The sequence below is a fragment of the Schistocerca piceifrons genome, chromosome 7, assembly GCF_021461385.2.
Source record: "Schistocerca piceifrons isolate TAMUIC-IGC-003096 chromosome 7, iqSchPice1.1, whole genome shotgun sequence".
In the NCBI taxonomy this organism is placed as follows: domain Eukaryota; kingdom Metazoa; phylum Arthropoda; class Insecta; order Orthoptera; family Acrididae; genus Schistocerca; species Schistocerca piceifrons.
The window spans coordinates 154,838,561-154,859,850 of NC_060144.1; the positions used below are offsets into that span (position 1 = coordinate 154,838,561).

Consider the following 21,290-nt stretch of genomic DNA (forward strand, 5'->3'; position numbering starts at 1 on the left):
CCTGCTTCAGTGTGGAGAATAAAGATAAGTAATCTTCCTGATCGCTGGCGCCTTACTTTGAGACTAATCTTTTCTCGGCCATCACATCTTGCGTCACACCCCGGTCACGTCCTGCTACCAATTCCAACTTATGAAACTTCCTGGCACACAGTTTTAATCTGCCAGGAAGTTTCATATCAGGGCACACTCCGCTGCAGAGTGAAAATCTCATTCTGGAAACATCCCCCAGGCTGTGGCTAAGCCATGTCTCCGCAATATCCTTTCTTTCATGAGTGCTAGTTCTGCAAGGTTCACAGGAGAGCTTCTGTAAAGGTTGGAAGGTAGGAGGCAAGGTACTGGCAGAAGTAAAGCTGTGAGGACGGGGCGTGAGTCGTGCTTGAGCAGCTCAGTGGTAGGCGGCACGGTAGCTCAGCGTGTTCGGTCAGAGGATAACGTGCTCTCTGTAATAAAAAAAACTGAGTTAACAGATCAACAACGAACTTAAATAGATGTGTTACGACGTCCGCTCCGAGCAGATACAACGAACTAAAGCGAAAAAAAATAAAGTGGTAGAGCACTTGCCCGCGATATGCAAAGGTCCCGAGTTCGTGTCTCGGTCCGACACACAGTTTTAATGTGCCAGGAAGTTTCTCATTCTGAATTCCAACTTATGTTTGCCACTCCAGACAGACATAAAATTACCTAGAAAAATTATTTCCGAAAATTCATTACTGTACATTAATTATTTTTTGTCGTTGCGTTTTTTCCGTCAGTGTATAAGAACAAGTTTTTCAGAGGCCGCTACTAGTTTTTTGGTGATTTGCTTAACTTATTTAATATTGCAACATTTTTCGAGGTGCAATCTCATCATCAGGCATCAAATGGCAATTTAAAAACTTTTGAGATGACTACGTACAGGTTTATGCAGTAGCCTTCTGCCTTGGTCTGCGCTGAGGCTGCCTTCGGAGAAACACAAGTGTTGGCTGCCTGCCGTCTTTGCAGTGGTCGTCGCGAGCACTGGCGGTCGGCTGCAGCGTCCCTTCGGTGCGCCGCGGGCCCCCCGTGCTGTCGACCGCGGAGGCCCTGGCGCAGCTCTGCCGGACCCGCCGGCTGTGCCTGCTGGAGCAGTCCTACACCGTCTCCTGCACTCCGCAGCCGTGCCCCGTCCTCCAGGTGCCGGCGGCCTCCGTCGCCGCCGTGCATCTCGGCTTCGTCCTCAACAAAGGCAGTCCCTTCACAGGCATCATCAGCTACCAGTTAAGTGGCAAGCTTATCGACACCGTACAGAGTGTTCCATTTATCTGGTGGCTTCACGCACGGCACAGTAGATGGCGGGCAGCGAACGCTCTGTTGTCTGCCGAATCAGGTGCCTTGTCGCCCGTCTACTACCACCACAGTAACAAATTTAAAAACAAACGGAAATAAATTTTGTATTCACCCACTGTAAATAGGCTGGTTAGGTTTTTGTGTTGGTAACGCCATGTAGCGCTCTATATGAAAATCACTGACTGTGCTGTGTGAAGGCTGTGGTTGGTTTGCATTGTTGGAGTATATGCTATTGTAGCGTTGGGCAGTTGGCTGTTAACAGCGCGTAGCGTTGCGCAGTTGGAGGTGAGCCGCCAGTAGTGGTGGATGTGGGGAGAGAGATGGCGGAGTTTTGAGAGCAGATGATCTGGACGTGTGTCCATCAGAGACAGTAAAATTGTAAGACTGGATGTCATGAACTGATATATATATTATGACTTTTGAACACTATTAAGGTAAATACATTGTTTGTTCTCTATCAAAATCTTTCATTTGCTAACTATGCCTATCAGTAGTTAGTGCCTTCAGTAGTTAGAATCTTTTATTTAGCTGGCAGTAGTGGCGCTCGCTGCATTGCAGTAGTTCGAGTAACGAAGATTTTTGTGAGGTAAGTGATTCATGAAAGGTATAGGTTATTGTTAGTCAGGGCCATTTTTTTGTATGGATTTTTCAAAGTCAGATTGCGTTGCGCTAAAAATATTGTTTGTCAGTTTAGTGTTGATCAGAATAAGTAAAGAGAGAAATGTCTGAGTACGTTCAGTTTTTGCGCCACTACTGCCAGCTAAATAAAAGATTCAAACTACTGAAGGCACTAACTACTGAAAGGCATAGTTAGCAAATGAAAGATTTTGATAGAGAAGAAACAATCTATTTACCTTCATAGTGTTCGAAAGTCATAATATATATAGCAGTTCATGACATCCAGTCTTACAATTTTACTGTCTCTGATGGACACACATCCAGATCATCTGCTCTCAAAACTCCGCCATCTCTGTCCCCACATCCACCACTGCTGGCGGCTCACCTCCAACTGCGCAACGCTACGCGCTGGTAACAGCCAACTGACCAACACTACAATAGCATATACTCCAACAATGCAAACTAACCACAGCCTTCCCACAGCACAGTCAAGTGATTTTCATAAAGAGCGCTACGTGGCGTTACCAACACCAAAACCTAAACAGCCTACTTACACCACGTCATGCAGGTACTGCCTACAATTGTTTTCCACGTATTTCTGACTTATTCTCAAGAAATTGTACATCACTGTATGTAATTCTGCCAACAGCCTTTCCGTAATGGCAACACCGGTTCCCGTCAGATCACCGAAGTTAAGCGCTGCCGGGTTTGGCTAGCACTTGGATGGGTGACCGTCCGGGTCTGGCAGTCGGGGCGCACTCAGTGAGCCCTGTTGAGAAGCTGCTAGACTGAAAAGTAACGGCTCCTGTAACAACAACTGACCACATGCTCCATATCTGCGTCCAGTGACGCCTATCGTTGAGGGTGACACGGTGGTCGGTCAGTACCGTTGGGCCTTCCGAGGCACGTTCAGACGAAGTTAGTTATGACGTAATTCTCTTTGATAAATTGAATTAATTGGTTCTGAACTCCTGTAACGTGTGCGGATCGGTTGTGTACACTTCATCGGCTGGCCGTAGTGACCGAACTGTTCTAGGCGCTGCAGTCTGGAACCGCGAGACCACTGCGTTCGCAGGTTCGAATCCTGTCTCGGGTATGGACGTGTGTGATGTCCTTAGGTTTAAGTAGTTCTAAGTTCTAGGGGACTGATGACCTCAGAAGTTAAGTCCCATAGTGCTCAGAGCCATTTGAACCATACACTTCATCAGCGCCCCCACAAATAGAAATTGCACAGGGTTAAGCCGGGACTTTGAGCGGGTCGGATATTGTAGCTAATGACTGTTGTGGAACACATCGCGAATTGTGTGTAGAGAAACATTGGCCGTATGAGTCCTTGTCGAATCCTGTTGAAAAAACGCGAAACTTCGCTTCTTTCACTCAGTTCATTAAAAAACGGTTGCGAAATGTTTTACATTTATCTTTCCCTGTTAACTGTATAATTAGAAAATTGACATCATTCTTCTGTCACCGCTAACTACGCGCCACACGCCTATCTTTTGATGATGAAGGCGTTCCTCACGAGCCAGAGTAAGGCTATCGGCCTCCAATGTCGGCGGTTTTGGTAGTCAACATACAAATGTAAATGGAACCAAGCCTCGTCTGAGAACAGAATGATACGAGGATCCATTTCAACGTCATGCATTTGTTTCAAATTCCATTCACAAAATCTAACCCTGTTTTTAGATTTAACTTCTTGCACTACTGTTACCTTACAGGGCATTTGCCCAAGTAACTTCCCAGCTCTTTGTACAGAGGTACTAGAAATTTGAGTTTGCTGTGAAAGACTTCTAAGAGACGCTTAAGGGAAGTTCTCTAGGCGATATGCAGTATGGACGAGATGAGCATCTGTGAGTACTGTACATCACCGTTTAAACTTATCATGAACTCTTCCCGTTTCACGAAATTTATTCTCATTTCTCAATTGCATCAAGAGTCGGAATTCAGGAAACTTCTGTGCAAAGGGGTTCAAGTGGCTCTGAGCACTATGGGACTTAACATCTAAGGTCATCAGTCCCCTAGAACTTCTTTTTTTTTGGTCATCAGTCTACTGACTGGTTTGATGCGGCCCGCCACGAATTCCTTTCCTTTGCTAACCTCTTCATCTCAGAGTAGCACTTGCAACCTACGTCCTCAATTATTTGCTTGACGTATTCCAATCTCTGTCTTCCTCTACAGTTTTTGCCCTCTACAGCTCCCTCTAGTAGCATGGAAGTCATTCCCCCATGTCTTAGCAGATGTCCTATCATCCTGTCCCTTCTCCTTATCAGTGTTTGCCACATATTCCTTTCCTCTCCGATTCTGCGTAGAACCTCCTCATTCCTTACCTTATCAGTCCACCTAATTTTCAACATTCGTCTATAGCACCACATCTCAAATGCTTCGACTCTCTTCTGTTCCGGTTTTCCCACAGCCCATGTTTCACTACCATACAATGCTGTACTCCAGACGTACATCCTCAGAAATTTCTTCCTCAAATTAAGGCCGGTATTTGATATTAGTAGACTTCTCTAGGCCAGAAATGCCTTTTTTGCCATAGTGAGTCTGCTTTTGATGTCCTCCTTGCTCCGTCCGTCATTGGTTATTTTACTGCCGAGGTAGCAGAATTCCTTAACTTCATTGACTTCGTGACCATCAATCCTGATGTTAAGTTTCTCGCTGTTCTCATTTCTACTACTTTTCATTATCTTAGTCTTTCTCCGATTTACTCTCAAACCGTACTGTGTACTCATTAGACTGTTCATTCCGTTCAGCAGATCATTTAATTCTTCCTCACTTTCACTCAGGATAGCAATGTCATCAGCGAATCGTATCATTGATATCCTTTCACCTTGTATTTTAATTCCACTCCTGAACCTATCTTTTATTTCCAACATTGCTTCCTCGATGTACAGATTGAAGAGTAGGGGCGAAAGGCTACAGCCTTGTCTTACACCCTTCTTAACACGAGCACTTCGTTCTTGATCGTCCACTCTTATTATTCTCTCTTGGTTGTTGTACATATTGTATATGACCCGTCTCTCCCTATAGTTTATCCCTACTTTTTTCAGAATCTCGAACAGCTTGCACCATTTTATATTGTCGAACGCTTTTTGCTGGTCTACAAATCCTACGAAAGTGTCTCGATTTTTCTTTAGCCTTGCTTCCATTATCAGCCGTAACGTCAGAATTGCCTCTCTCGTCCCTTTACTTTTCCTAAAGCCAAACTGATCGTCACCTAGCGCATTCTCAATTTTCTTTTCCATTCTTCTGTATATTATTCTTGTAAGCAGCTTCGATGCATGAGCTGTTAAGCTGATTGTGCGATAATTCTCGCACTTGTCAGTTCTTGCCGTCTTCGGAATTGTGTGGATGATGCTTTTCCGAATGTCACATGGTATATTGCCAGACTCATATATTCTACACACCAACGTGAATAATCGTTTTGTTGTCACTTCCCCCAATGATTTTAGAAATTCTGATGGAATGTTATCTATCCCTTCTGCCTTATTTGACCGTAAGTCCTCCAAAGCTCTTTTAAATTCCGATTCTAATACTGGATCCCCTATCTCTTCTAAATCGACTCCTGTTTCTTCTTCTATCACATCAGACAAATCTTCATCCTCATAGAGGCTTTCAATGTATTCTTTCCACCTATCTGCTCTCTCCTCTGCATTTAACAGTGGAATTCCCATTGCACTCTTAATGTTACCACCGTTGCTCTTGATGTCAACAAAGGTTGTTTTGACTTTCCTGTATGCTGAGTCTGTCCTTCCGACAATCATGTTTTTTTCGATGTCTTCACATTTTTCCTGCACTTCCTATTTACTTCATTCCTCAGCGACTTGTATTTCTGTATTCCTGATTTTCCCGGAACAAGTTTGTATTTCCTCCTTCTGTTACCCATGGTTTCTTCGCAGCTACCTTCTTTGTACCTATGTTTTCCTTCCCAACTTCTGTGATGGCCCTTTTTAGAGATGTCCATTCCTCTTCAACTGTACTGCCTACTGCGCTATTCCTTATTGCTGTATCTATAGCGTTAGAGAACTTCAAACGTATCTCGTCATTCCTCAGTACTTCCATATCCCACTTCTTTGCGTATTGTTTCTTCCTGACTAATGTCTTGAACTTCAGCCTACTCTTCATCACTACTATATTGTGATCTGAGTCTATATCTGCTCCTGGGTACGCCTTACAATCCAGTATCTGATTTCGGAATCTCTGTCTAACTATGATGTAATCTAATTGAAATCTTCCCGTATCTCCCGGCCATTTCCAAGTATACCTCCTTCGCTTGTGATTCTTGAACAGGGTATTCGCTATTACTAGCTGAAACTTGTTACAGAACTCAATTAGTCTTTCTCCTCTTTCATTCCTTGTCCCAAGCCCATATTCTCCTGTAACCTTTTCTTCTACTCCTTCCCCAACAACTGCATTCCAGTCGCCCATGACTATTAGATTTTCGTCCCCCTTTACATACTGCATCACCCTTTCAATATCCTCATACACTTTCTCTATCTGTTCATCTTCAGCTTGCGACGTCGTCATGTATACCTGAACTATCGTTGTCGGTGTTGGTCTGCTGTCGATTCTGTTTAGAACAACCCGGTCACTGAACTGTTCAAAGTAACACACCCTCTGCCCTACCTTCCTATTCATAACGAATCCTACACCTGTTATACCATTTTCTGCTGCTGTTGATATTACCCGATACTCATCTGACCAGAAATCCTTGTCTTCCTTCCACTTCACTTCACTGACCCCTACTATATCTAGATTGAGCCTTTGCATTTCCCTTTTCAGATTTTCTAGTTTCCCTACCACGTTCAAGCTTCTGACATTCCACGCCCCAACTCGTAGAACGTTATCCTTTCGTTGATTATTCAATCTTTTTCTCATGGCAACCTCCCCCTTGCCAGTCCCCTCCCGGAGATCCGAGTGGGGGACTATTCCGGAATCTTTTGCCAATGGAGAGATCATCATGACACTTCTTCAGTTACAGGCCACATGTCCTGTGGATACACGTTACGTGTCTTTAATGCAGTGGTTTCCATTGCCTTCTGCATCCTCATGTCGTTGATCATTGCTGATTCTTCCGCCTTTAGGGGCAATTTCCCTCCCCTAGGACAAGAGAGTGCCCTGAACCTCTATCCGCTCCTCCGCCCTCTTTGACAAGGCCGTTGGCAGAATGAGGCTGACTTCTTATGCCGGAAGTCTTCGGCCGCCAATGCCCAGGACCAAGGGCTGTCCTAGAACGTAGAACTACTTAAACCTAACTAACCTAAGGACATCACACACATCCATGTCCGAGGCAGGATTCGAACCTGCGACCGTAGTGGTCTCGCGGTTCCAGACTGAAGCGCCTAGAACCGCTCGGCCACACAGGCCGGCCTCTGTTCAAACATCGCCGGATAATACGAGTGAACTCTGTATTCACATACGAATCGGAAAAAAAACACTCGTTGTGAAGTGAAATAATCCATTTTGCCATTGTTGCGTTAACAAACTGTTCACACCCACGATGTTTATTTCACTGTTCGAATGACTCTTTCCGAAAAAGTGTTAAAGAGGAGAACGTCACCCATTTGACCGAGATGCGCGTCTCCAGTGGCCGACAGACACAAAACCGCGTATGTGGTCATCAGAAAAGTCGAACGCATTGTACATTAACCTCTGTGAAATATAAGCTTCCCATTAAGAATGATACGCATGAATACGAATTCGAAGTATCTGTAGCACAGTATACTAGTAATACCTCGTTAAGACAGCCATTAAAACTGCAACGCCATGAACGACAGAAAATAACGAAATTTTATTTACAGTCAGGTCACAATTAAATCGGAAGATCTGTCCGGACACCTATTAGTGGACGTTAATATGAGGTGAGTGCACCCTTTGACTCTGTTACGTGTTGGACTCTGCTGGGGATGCTTTTAACGAGGTGTCTGAGAGTCTGTGGAGGAACGGCATCACGTTCTTCCTGAAGAGTTCATAACAGAGATAGTATTGAGCGGTTTTGGACGCTAGGGTCTGGAGCGAGGGCGACGTTCTGTTTCATACCAAAGGCGTTCCATTAACTTCATGTCTGGACAGTGCACGGACGAATCCACAAATCGTCTCCTAACTGCTCCCTTACCTTACGCAATAAACAATACTGTAAATGTATTCATATCCTTGGGAATTTGGCATTTGCTAAAGCGTTTTCCAGTTTTCCGAAATTCCTTCACCAGGGAAGATGAATGGAATATTCCAGAATTTGAAACACGAACAGCTGCTAGCATGAGTTTCTTAGAAGTAGATACCTTAGGGGTTGCGAAGCAACTCAAATCGCTTGATACGGGCAAGTCTTCAGGTCCAGATTGTACACCGATTAGGTTCCTTTCAGATTACGCTGACACAATAGCTCCCTACTTAGCAATCATATACAACCGCTCGCTCACCGATAGATCTGTACCTACAGATTGGAAAATTGCGCAGGTCGCACCAGTGTTTAAGAAGGGTAGTAGAAGTAATCCATCTAACTACAGACCTATATCATTGACGTCAGTTTGCAGTAGGGTTTTGGAGCATATACTGTATTCAAACATTATGAATCACCTCGAAGGGAACGATCTATTGATACGTAATCAGCATGGTTGCAGAAAACATCGTTCTTGTGCAACGCAGCTAGCTCTTTATTCGCACGAAGTAATGGCCGCTATCGACAGGGGATTTCCAGTTGATTCCGTATTTCTAGATTTCCGGAAAGCTTTTGACACCGTTCCTCACAAGCGACTTCTAATCAAGCTGCGGGCCTATGGGGTATCGTCTCAGTTGTGCGACTGGATTCGTGATTTCCTGTCAGGACGGTCGCAGTTCGTAGTGATAGACGGCAAATCATCGAGTAAAACTGAAGTGATATCAGGTGTTCCCCAGGGAAGCGTCCTGGGACCTCTGCTGTTCCTGATCTATATAAATGACCTGAGTGACAATCTGAGCAGTTGTCTTAGGTTGTTCGCAGATGATGCTGTAATTTACCGTCTAGTAAGGTCATCCGAAGACCAGTATCAGTTGCAAAGCGATTTAGAAAAGATTGCTGTATGGTATGGCAGGTGGCAGTTGACGCTAAATAACGAAAAGTGTGAGGTGATCCACATGAGTTCCAAAAGAAATCCGTTGGAATTCGATTACTCGATAAATAGTACAATTCTCAAGGCTGTCAATTCAACTAAGTACCTGGGAGTTAAAATTACGAACAACTTCAGTTGGAAAGACCACATAGATAATATTGTGGGGAAGGCGAGCCAAAGATTGCGTTTCATTGGCAGGACACTTAGAAGATGCAACAAGTCCACTAAAGAGACAGCTTACACTACACTCGTTCGTCCTCTGTTAGAATATTGCTGCGCGGTGTGGGATCCTTACCAGGTGGGATTGACGGAGGACATCGAAAGGGTGCAAAAAAGGGCAGCTCGTTTTGTATTACCACGTAGTAGGGGAGAGAGTGTGGCAGGATATGATACGCGAATTGGGATGGAAGTCATTAAAGCAAAGACGTTTTTCGTCGGGGCGAGATCTACTTACGAAATTTCAGTCACCAACTTTCTCTTCCGAATGCGAAAATATTTTGTTGAGCCCAACCTACACAGGTAGGAATGATCATCAGAATACAATAAGAGAAATCAGAGCTCGAACAGAAAGGTTTAGGTGTTCGTTTTTCCCGCGAGCTGTTCGGGAGTGGAATGGTAGAGAGATAGTATGATTGTGGTTCGACGAACCCTCTGCCAAGCACTTAAATGTGAATTGCAGAGTAGTCATGTAGATGTAGATGTAGATGTAATAAGGAGACCACACCTTGGCCACGAAACATACCCCATTCTGTAACACAACCTGCTCCGTACCACCACACACAATGATATTCGCCAAACCCAAAGCCTTCCATCCGAACGCCATAGAGTACAGGGTGAGTTATCATTCCAAATCACTCACTTCCAGTCATCCACTGTCCTGTGGCCTCGCTCTTTGCGCCAGTTCAAGCATCGCTTAGCACTGAATGCAGAAATTGACTAAAGACCCAAAGAAAGTGGTACACCCGTCTAATATCATGGAGAGCACCCTCGAGCACGCAGAAGTGCCGCAACACGACGTGGCATGGCCTCGACTAATGTCTGAAGTAGTGCTGCAGGGAACTGACACCATGAATCCTGCAGGGCTGTCCATAAATCCGTAAGAGTACGAGGGGGTGGAGATCTCTTCTGAACAGCACGTTGCGAGGCATCCCAGATATGCTCAATAATGGTCATGTCTGGGGAGTTTGGTGGCCGGCGGAAGTGTTTAAACTCAGAAGACTGTTCCTAGGGCAACTCTGTTGCAATTATGGACGTTTAGGGTGTCGCATTGTGACCAGACAGGATGCTTCCGTACGTGTTACCTATCAGAGTCGAATCTATACGTATCTACATCTACATCTACATTTATACTCCGCAAGCCACCCAACGGTGTGTGGCGGAGAGCACTTTACGTGCCACGTTATTACCTCCCTTTCCTGTTCCAGTCGCGTATGGTTCGCGGGAAGAACGACTGCCGGAAAGCCTCCGTGCGCGCTCGAATCGTGATCTCCTCGGGAGGTATAAGTAGGGGGAAGCAATATATTCGATACCTCATCCAGAAACGCACCCTCTCGAAACGTGGACAGCAAGCTACACCGCGATGCAGAGCGCCTCTCTTGCAGAATCTGCTACTTGGGTTTGCTAAACATCTCCGTAACGCTATCACGCTTACCGAATAACCTTGTGACGAAACGCGCCGCTCTTCTTTGGATCTTCTCTATTTCCTATGTCAACCCGACCCTATACTCAAGTATAGGTCGAACGAGTGTTTTATAAGCCACCTCCTTTGTTGATAGAGTACATTTTCTAAGGACTCTCCCAATGAATCTCAACCTGGCACATGCCTTACCAACAATTAATTTTATATGATCATTCCACTTCAAATCGTTCCGTACGCATAGTCCCAGACATTTTACAGAAGTAACTGCTACCAGTGTTTGTTCCGCTATCATATAATCATACAATAAGGGATCCTTTCTATGTATTCGCAATACATTACATTTGTCTATGTTAAGAGTCAGTTGCCACTCCCTGCACCAAGTGCCTATCGGCTGCAGATCTTCCTGCATTTCGCTACAATTTTCTAATGCTGCAACTTCTCTGTATTCTACAGCATCATCCGTGAAAAGCCGCATGGAACTTCCGACACTATCTACTAGGTCATTTATATATATTGTGTAAAGCAATGGTCCCATGACACTCAACTGTGGCACGCCAGAGGTTACTTTAACGTCTGTAGGCGTCTCTCCATTGAGAACAACATGCTGCGTTCTGTTTGCTAAAAACTCTTCAATCCAGCCACACAGCTGGTCTGATATTCCGTAGGCTCTTACTTTGTTTATCAGGCGACAGTGCGGAACTGTATCGAATGCCTTCCGGAAGTCAAGGAAAATGGCATCTACCTGGGACCCTGTATCTAATATTTTCTGGGTCTCATGAACAAATAAAGCGAGTTGGGTCTCACACGATCGCTGTTTCCGGAATCCATGTTGATTCCTACAGAGTAAATTCTGGGTTTCCAGAAATGACATGATACGCGAGCAAAAAACATGTTCTAAAATTCTACAACAGATCGATGTCAGAGATATAGGCCTATAGTTGAGCGCAGCTGCTCGACGACCCTTCTTGAAGACTGGGACTACCAGTGCTCTTTCTGAATCATTTGCAACCTTCGGTTCCTCTAGAGACTTGCGGTACACCTGTTGGAAAGTGGGGCAAGTTCTTTCGCGTACTCTGTGTATCACGGTTCCTTAGCACTCCAACTGCGTATGTCCCACACCATTACAGAGCCTCCACCACTTGAACAGTCCCCTGCTGACATTCAGGATCCATGGATTCTTGAGATTGTCTCCATACCCGTACACGTCCATCTGTTCGAAAAAATTTGAAACGAGACTTGTCCGACCAGACAACATGTTTCCAGTCATCAACAGTGCCATGTCGGTGTCACGGGCCCAGGCGATGCGTAAAGCTTTGTGTCGTGCACTCACCAAGGGAACACGAGTGCGCCTTTGGCTCCGAAAGCACATATCGATGATGTTTCGTTGAATGGTTCACACGCTGACATTTTTTGATGGCCCGGCATTGAAATCTGCAGACATTTGCGGAAGAAATGCACTTCTGTCACGTCGAACGACTCTCTTCAGTCGTCGTTGATCCCATTCTTGCAGGATCTTTTTTCCGGCCGCATCGATGTCGGAGATTTGATGTTTTACCGGATTCGTGATATTCACGGTTCTCTCGTAAATGGTCGTACGGGAAAATCCCCACTTCATCGCCGACTGTAATACCACGTTCAGACTCACTTAAATCTTGATAACCTGCCATTGTAGCAGTAGTATCCGATCTAATAACTGCGCGATACACTTGTCTTATATAGGCGTTGCTGACCGCAATCTGCCTGATTACATACCTCTGTATTTGAATACGCGTGGCTGTACCAGTTTTTTCTGGTGCTTCAGTTTATGTGGCTTGTGAGGAGCTCCTCCGCCATTATTCTCCACTCTTCTTAACTCCCCACACAAAGCGACTGTGCTAGATGTACTGCTGATAGCACTTTGGATAACACGGTTGATCCCAACCGCTGAACCGAGCGAGGCAGAGCAGTGGGTTAGCACACTGGACTCGCATTCGTGAGGACGACGGTTCAATCCCGTGTCTGACCATCCTCATTTAGGTTTTCCGTGATTTCTCTAAATCGCTCCAGGCAAATGCCGGGATGGTTCCTTTGAAAAGGCACTGCCGACTTCCTTCCCCGTCATTCCCTAATGCGATGAGACCGACGACCTGGCAGCTTGGTCTCTTCTCCCAAACAACCCAACCCAACCCACCCCGCTGATTTCATGCGATTTTTTGACACCCACCCTCCCAATACCTGACGGCCCCTGTCCGGCAGTACGTGAGCTCTGCCTGGTCTTGGTTTAGGTGTGGTTGTTCCTTCTCGTTTCCATTTCACTATCAAATAGCCGTATGTCGACATGTGCAACTTTAGAAGGGTTGAAATGTCCCTGATGGATCTGTTTCTCGGGTGATATCCAGCGGGCTAGCCCACTTTCGAAGTCACTGAGCTCTCCCGATCAACCTGTTATATCCTGTTAATGCTGTTACCGCTTTTCTGCTTTTGTACAGACAGTGTGTTCCTCTTGATGTTGCTATTTTCACAATATTACTGTATATCAAACCTTTTTTCTGAAAAACACTGCCGGAAAAAAAGCAACACCCTCAAATAGAAAGTCATTTTATTGATAAACGATGTGACAAGTAGTTAAACACTGTAACAGTTTATGAGAAATTTAGACCAAATGAAACATACGTCACATTAAAGAGTGCCCAATTATTCACATTAGTACATGGGGTACCTCCCTCTGGTGGCAACGCAGGAGTCTATTATTACATGCACCATACCATGAAGGTATGACTCGGTGCCCCACTGCAGACTCCTAACAAAGGTACGAGCATATGGGATTGGTTCCCAAATATGTGAGTAGCTTGAAGACTTCTTAAGTAATAGAACCCAGTACGTTGTCCCCGATGGTGAGTGTTCATCGGAGGTGAGGGTATCATCTGGTGTGCCCCAGGGAAGTGTGGTAGGTCCGCTGTTGTTTTCTATCTACATAAATGATCTTTTGGATAGGTTGGATAGCAATGTGCGGCTGTTTGCTGATGATGCTGTGGTGTACGGGAAGATGTCGTCGTTCAGTGACTGTAGGAGAATACAAGATTGGACAGGATTTGTGATTGGTATAAAGAATGACAGCTAACTCAAAATATAGATAAATGCAAATTAATGCAGATGAATAGGAAAAAGTATCCCGTAATGTTTGAATACTCCATTAGCAGTGTAGCGCTTGACACAGTCACGTCGATTAAATATTTGGGCTAACATTGCAGAGCGATTTGAAGTGGGACAAGCATGTAATGGCAGTTGTGGGGAAGGAGGATAGTCGTCTTCGGTTCATTGGTACAATTTTGGGAAGATGTGGTTCATCTGTAAAGGAGACCGCTTATAAAACAATAATACGACCTATTCTTGATTACTGCTCGAGCGTTTGGGATCCCTATCAGGTTGGATTGAGGGAGGACATAGAAGCAATTCAGAGGCGGGCTGCTAGATTTGTTACTGGTCGGTTTGATCATCAAGCGAGTGTTACGGAAATGCTTCAGGAACTCGGGTGGGAGTGTCTGGAGGAAAGGAGGCGTTCTTTTCGTGAAACGCTACTGAGGAAATTTAGAGAACGAGCATTTGAGGCTGACTGCAGTACAGTTTTTCTGCCGCCAACTTATATTACGCTGAAGGACTACAAAGATAAGATAAGAGAGATTAGGGCTCGTACAGAGGCATATATGCAGTCATTTTTTCCTCGTTCCGTTTGGGAGTGGAACAGGGAGAGAAGATGCTAGTTGTGGTACTAGGTACCCTCCGCCACGCACCGTATGGTGGATTGCGGAGTGTGTATGTAGATGTAGATGTAGGTACCATATGGCATCCTGTGATAAATTATCACAAGCATCTTGCACCTTTTGTTGCAATTCGGCAATGGTTCTTGCAAGCCCTGGAGACTGACACCGCTTCATCACTTCCCATGTGCATTCAATTCGCGGGAGATCTGGTGATCTTGTAGCCCAGGGAAGTTTTTGTATACCAAAAACATTACGTTGTGTCGCAGCAGCTGTGTGTGGATGCACATCGTTCTGCAGAAAAAAACACTTTACCTTCCTGTGCAATGTAACGGGCAATGGTTACTTTACCCGGCAGAAATATCAAATATGGCCAGGAGTTTTAATTGATTGCCACCCCACACGATGAAGCCTGCGTTGGGACCTGTGTATCATGGGCAGTGCACTCTGGAACAGGTAGCTCGCCACTTCTACGCCATACACGTGTACGTCCATCACTCCGATACAGGCAGAGCCTACTCTTATCACTGAAGACAACAGTGTCACCCCACTCTCCAGTTAACTCTTTCACGACATCGGAGTAGCCATGCTTGGGTGTGTTGTGGCGTCAGTGATAGCCCGGCCAGAGCTACACGTGACCTTAATCCTGCTCCAAGCAGATGGTTCCCAATAGCACCCGATGACACAACAGGTGCAACATGTGCCTGGACCTCGCCCCTGCACGGTGTTCGGTCGGCCACCGCTGCTCGCACAGTACATCGATCTTGACGCGCGTTTCTACTACGCAACCGCCCAGAACTTGGTCTGCAGGAGTGGGAATGTTCCACAGACCAATGTTGAAAGCAGTAACACACCACCAATAAATTATGCCCACCACGTGCAGCAATCCGTCGATACTTCTAACGAGCTTGACACAGGCCAACAACGCTACACAGTTCAAGTGGTTGAAGCTATTCAGCAGGAGAACTTACTCGTTGCTGGGGCATGGTTGTAGACTAGAATGAACGTTGTTCGCCTCTATACTGAGCGCACTTACTGTCTGCAGAGTCAAGGCAGAGGGTTTACAGACAAATCTCCTGAGAGCCATCTGACTGTCGATAAGCGTGACATATGCACGCGAAATTTAACCGATAGGAAGAAGATGCTGTGATATGCAAATGATTAGCTTTTCCGAACATTGACACAAGGTTGGCGCCGGTGGTGACACCTACAACGTGCTGACATGAGGAAAGTTTCCAACCGATTTCTCACACACAAACAGCAGTTGACCGGCGATGCCTGGTGAAACGTTGTTGTGATGCCTCGTGTAAGGAGGAGAAATGCGTACCATCACGTTTCCGACTTTGATACAGGTCGGATTGTACCCAATCGCGATTGCGGTTTATCGTATCGCGACCTTGCTGCTCGCGTTGGTCGAGATCCAATGACTGTTAGCAGAATATGGAATCGGTGGGTTCAGGGAACGTCGTGCTCGATCCCAACGGCCTCGTATCACTAGCAGTCGAGATGACACGCATCTTATCCACATGGCTGTAACGGATCGTGCAGCCACGTCTCGATCCCTAAGTCAACAGACGGGAGCGTTTGCAAGACAACAACCATCTGCACGAACAGTTCGACGACGTTTGCAGCAGCATGGACTATCAGCTCGGAGACCATGGCTGGGGGTACCCTTGACGCTGCATCACACACAGGAGCGCCTGCGATGGTGTACTCGACGACGAACCTGGGTGCACGAATGGCAAAACGTCATTTTTTCGGATGAATCCAGGTTCTGTTTACAGCATCATGATGGTCGCATCCGCGTTTGGCGACATCGCTGTGAACGCACATTGGAAGCGTGTATTCGTCATCGCCATACTGGTATGTCACCCGCCGTGATGGTATGGGGTGCCATTAGTTACACGTCTCGGTCACCTCTTGTTCGCACTGACGGCACTTTGAACAGTGGACGTTACATTTAAGATGTGTTACGACCCGTGGCTCTACCCTTCATTCGATCCCTGCGAAACCGTACATTTCAGCAGGATAATGCTCGACTGCATGTTGCAGGTCCTGTACGGGCCTTTCTGGATACAGAAAATGTTCGACTGCTGCCCTGGCCAGCACATTCTCCAGATCTCTCACCAATTGAAAACGTCTGGTCAATGGTGGCAGAGCAACTGGCTCGTCACAATACGCCAGTCACTACTCTTGATGAACTGTGGTATCGTGTTGAAGCTGCATGGGCAGCTGTACCGGTACACGCCATCCAAGTTCTGTTTGACTCAATGCCTAGGCGTATCAAGGTCGTTATTACTGCCAGAGTTGGTTGTTCTGGGTACTGATTTCTCAGGATCTATGCACCCAAATTGCGTGAAAATGTAATCACATGTCATTTCCAGTATAATATATTTGTCCAATGAATACCCATTTATCATCTGCATTTCTTCTTGGTGTAGCAATTTTAATGGCCAGTACCACTGAAGATAGTCCTTTTTCTGGCAGTGTAGTTACTCTGGCTAAATATTGGCTTCATCTGTAACTAAACTTATCTAGCAGCCACTGTCATGTACATGCCATGTCTCATTTCTGGAGGAAGTAAAGATGAAATTATTCCCTACAACTATTCTTGTAACCAAGACCAGTATCAGCAGCTTTGCAAAATATTACATTATTTAACACTAAACGTGGACTTATTTTAGAAAATTTTGCGTTTTAAGATTATTTTGCCCCTTTTTCATATTTTGGGGATTATAAAGCCTAGGAAATAGAACTCTCTGAAAATGTGATTCTAAGTTTCACTCTATAAGGAATTCAAGGACAAATAACCAGTTAAGACACTCAGTCACTACAAAATGTACAATGACTTCTATCACTTTGCCATGGGTGGATCCATGATCATTTTGAGGAAATGCACCATTTCACTGGGCTGTATTTTGAAATTTTACTGTACTCAGCAGCATTAATTTCCAGTATGGCGCAATTTCAAGTGCATCTGTAACCATTGTGGATGGTACCTGCACAAAATAACATAACAGGAGGATGTGCAGTCCGCAGGGCACACATGGGGAGAGCAGTAGAGGTGGGGGTTACAGGCAGGCGCTGTAGGGGAAATGCCGAGCACTGGAGGGGAAATGCCATTCTAAACTGAAGCCTACACTCATATTTTTTTGTAAATATTAAGTGGAGCCTCTCCACGCTCACAGCTGCATGGTGACCATTCAAAAAGATCTGTCTCCTCTGCCATGGTTAGTGTCTAGAAAGAATTCCACTATAAATGCAGCCATTTGCTTTCGCCTGGCTTGTTAAACGTTAGTAACTTTCAGAGAAGCGTCATGAGTGGCGAAATTTTATTGAAAGCTACGTTTCTCTTCTTGTCATGTTGAAATTTACTTCTTTTGACAAAACACAGCGCTGTTTACATGGGTGTCACCTCACTAACATGTTTTGCAGACCCAACTGCGAGAGCATTCGGAAGCAGTGGTTAATTAACTGAGGAACTGGGGAAACTTAAGGTCAGTACCATATGAAAAAACACATCCTCGGTACAAAATAAACGTGTAGCGTCTACACTTACGTTGCTCGAAAACCCAGAGCATTTCTTTTTTCGCCAGCTACCGAAGGCTCTTGAAAATTACATTCTTTCAATGAAAAAGTCTGTAGTTAGTGGTATAACACGGTAGATAATGAAGTTTTGTGTAATAGCCATATGGTAAAATACTCTCCGCTTTGCGTGCTACAATTTGCCAATATCTCATTTCGATATCTCAAACTGTCTATGAAATATGAGGAATGTTATTGATATTTCACTCTGGTTTTATCGCTGGTGCGGCGCGATCTCAAATGAATGCGCTACATCAGATCAACTTTCTCGAGATTTGTGCCAGATAGAGACCTGAGCACAAGTCTGAAGAAAAGTTCAATATGTTAGCTGAGTTTCAAATGCAGCAACATATTATGTAATACACACCAAACGCAAAATCATAGCGACCCCTATTTTTCACTGCAAACTTTTTAGAATTTCTCGCAGTGTCTTACTTCCTTCTAAATATCACAATAACTATGATCATTAACCAATCGATGGGCATATCATCATCAACCTGACATACAACACTATAAGTAACGCAGAAATTAATTTTTTTACCGAATATTTTCTGTAAAACTGTTTGAGAAAGATTTCAGAGCGTGCGCCTCGATTTTGTCATCGCCGACCGGCCGAAAGGTGGCGAACACTGTCGCCCTCCCATTCCGATCAAACGAATGAACTCGCCCAGCGCTTTGGACGAAAAGTGGTCACTGCGCGTAGGCGCTGGCCAGGTGGCCGAGCGGTTCTAGGCGCTAAAGTGTGGAACCGCGCGATCGCTACGGTCGCATGTTCGAATCCTGTCTCGGGCATGGATGTGTGTGATGTCCTTAGGTTAGTTAGGTTTAAGTAGTTCTAAGTTCTATAGGACTGATGACCTCAGAAGTTAAGTCCCATAGTGCTCAGAGCGTGTAGGCCATCGTATCCTGCACGCGCTCTACATCAGCCTCGTCTCGTCATACAAAAATACGAAGCAAATGGAACCATATGGTTCCAGAAACCTTTTAAAGTCTCAAACACATGTGATGTACATATGCTGACTAAAGCTACGAATAAAAGTTTGTACCGAGGCCGGGATTCAAACGCAGGTCTCCTGCTCAGTAGACAGATGAGATGACCACTATGCCATTCTCGCACAGTGGCTTTGCACAACTGTACAGACTACCCTAGCACGTCTCCTTCCAATTTTCACTTGTCGCTTCGGTCTGCATGTATACGTCATAGGTCTTTGAAACTTTAAAGAGCTCTGGAACCATAGTTTCATTTGATTAAAGCAACTATGCCTGCGTTTCAGGCAGGAATACCGTTTCGATCGTTGCTGAGGTGCTGTTCCACTACAGCTGGAGAGCCTCTACAATGCTTTTCGACCTTAGGGGGAATGCCAAGTGGGCTGAGGCGTGAATCGGACTTTGGATTGAGGAGGGAGGCATACTAGGGTAGTCTGATCAGTTGTGTAAAGCTACTGTGCCAGTGTGGCGTAGTGGTCAGCACATCTGCCTAGTGAGCAGAACACCGAGGTTCGAATCCTGGCCTTGGTACAAATTTCCATTCGTCGCTTCACTCCGCACACATGCCTCAACAACAGACATGACACGGGATTTCTGTATGACAAGACTAGATTGGGAAGTGAAAAATGAAGAAATTTCTTGCCTCTTGTGGAAAGCATCTACAATTCAGAGAAGGCATTTCGTAAGCTACTTAAGTAAATGTGACGTATATGTCTGAATATACCTACATCTGCTATAGATGAACTTGAAAATGGGCCATACCCGAAATTATTAGTGCTGAATAAAGTACAATTTTGAACTACACCCCAGTGGAACGATGTCTTCCTTTAATATTTTGCTTGATGCTGAGCTATTTAACAGTGAATAAAGAAGCATAAATAAATATTTAATTAAGACTTTTATCCATTGTGTAATTTCTGATTAAGTCAGCGTTTACTAAATAGCCTTGAACCTATGTTCACCTCCTATGGATACATCAGATGAATCAGACAGGATATGGTTGAAAGAGAGAGAAACTGATCTTGGCCGGCCGCGGTGGTCTCGTGGTTCTAGGCGCTCAGTCCGGAACCGCGCGACTGCCTCGGGCATGGATGTGTGTGATGTCCTTAGATTAGTTAGGTTTAAGTAGTTCTAAGTTCTAGGGGACTGATGACCAAAGATGTTAAGTCCCATAGTGCTCAGAGCCATTTGAACCATTTTGAAACTGATCTTGTTCGTGGGGAGAGACCTCAAAATGTCGAAAGGAATCACAGTCTGAGGAAAATACAGCCAATAGTGGTGCTTCTAGAGCAGTGGTTGGCCAACCTTTTTGAAATCATTACCCCCTGATTGTAATCAGACAGACAGTGCCCCCCTCCCTCTGCCATCATCAACATTACTGCCTAGCTAAATTTTAGAACAAAGAGAAATTTGCTCTGCACACTTTCATTTTTAAAATGACAAAAAGTAGATGTTTAGTTTTGTAGACATTTTAGTATGCCATGAATTGTTGGGCCAAAGAGACATTGGTACCGCTTATGTGGATGGGCACCACTGTTGTGGGCCGGCCGTGGGGATCCAACGGACGTCCAGCGCTTCCGAGTCCTCCGATCGGTCCTCACCAGTGGCCATCCCAGTTACTGCTCGCACTGAGGCTGGACCCTTAACCTGTGGTCGAGCGGGAGGTCGCCCCAGGGCGAAGCAGGCCGTGAAAGACTTCCCAGGCGGCCGCACGTAAGGCCTCCCCGGTTTGTCTGACAAACAGGTTCCATGTGCTGCCTGTGGCTGACACCGTCGGTGAGCCGGATGCTGTCGCCTGTCCTGTTACAGAGGAAACCACTCATCCTGCAAGATCCGGGCATTCACAGAGGGTGGGATTGTTGGTAGTTGGGAGATCAAAAGTTAGGCGCGTTGTGGGGCCCCGTAGGGACTTGGCTGACAAGATGGGTAAGAAAAACAATGTGAATTCCGTGTGCATACCGGGTGCAGTAATTCCAGATGTGGAAAGGGTCCTCCCGGATCCCATGAAGAGCACAGGGTGCAGCCAACTGCAGGTGGTTGCTCACGTCGGTACCAATATGTGTATCACCTTGGATCAGAAGAGATTCTCTCTGGTTTCGAGCGGCTAACAGAAGTGGTAAAGGCAGCCAGTCTTGCTTGCAAGATGAAAGCAGAGCTGACCATTTGCGGCATGGTCGACAGGACCGATTGCGGACCTATGGTACAGAGCCGAATGGAGGGTCTGAATCCGAGGCTCAGACGGTTCTGCGACCGTGTAGGCTGCAGATTCCTTGACTAGCGCCAAAGGGTGGTTCGGTTTCGGGTTCCGCTGAACAGGTCAGGTGTCCACTATAC

At 45.5% G+C, this 21,290-nt stretch overlaps 1 protein-coding gene across 1 annotated transcript in view; it reads left to right on the forward strand.

The window, feature by feature from the left end:
- The window catches only part of LOC124805522 (glutamate receptor ionotropic, kainate 5-like), a 169,548-nt gene that overhangs the window by 37,529 nt on the left and 110,729 nt on the right, over positions 1–21,290 (forward strand). Inside the window, exon 5 of the mRNA XM_047266088.1 lies at positions 982–1,283. Within this exon, the coding sequence (XP_047122044.1) occupies positions 982–1,283 (302 nt within the window). The remainder of the gene's footprint in view (positions 1–981; positions 1,284–21,290) is intronic.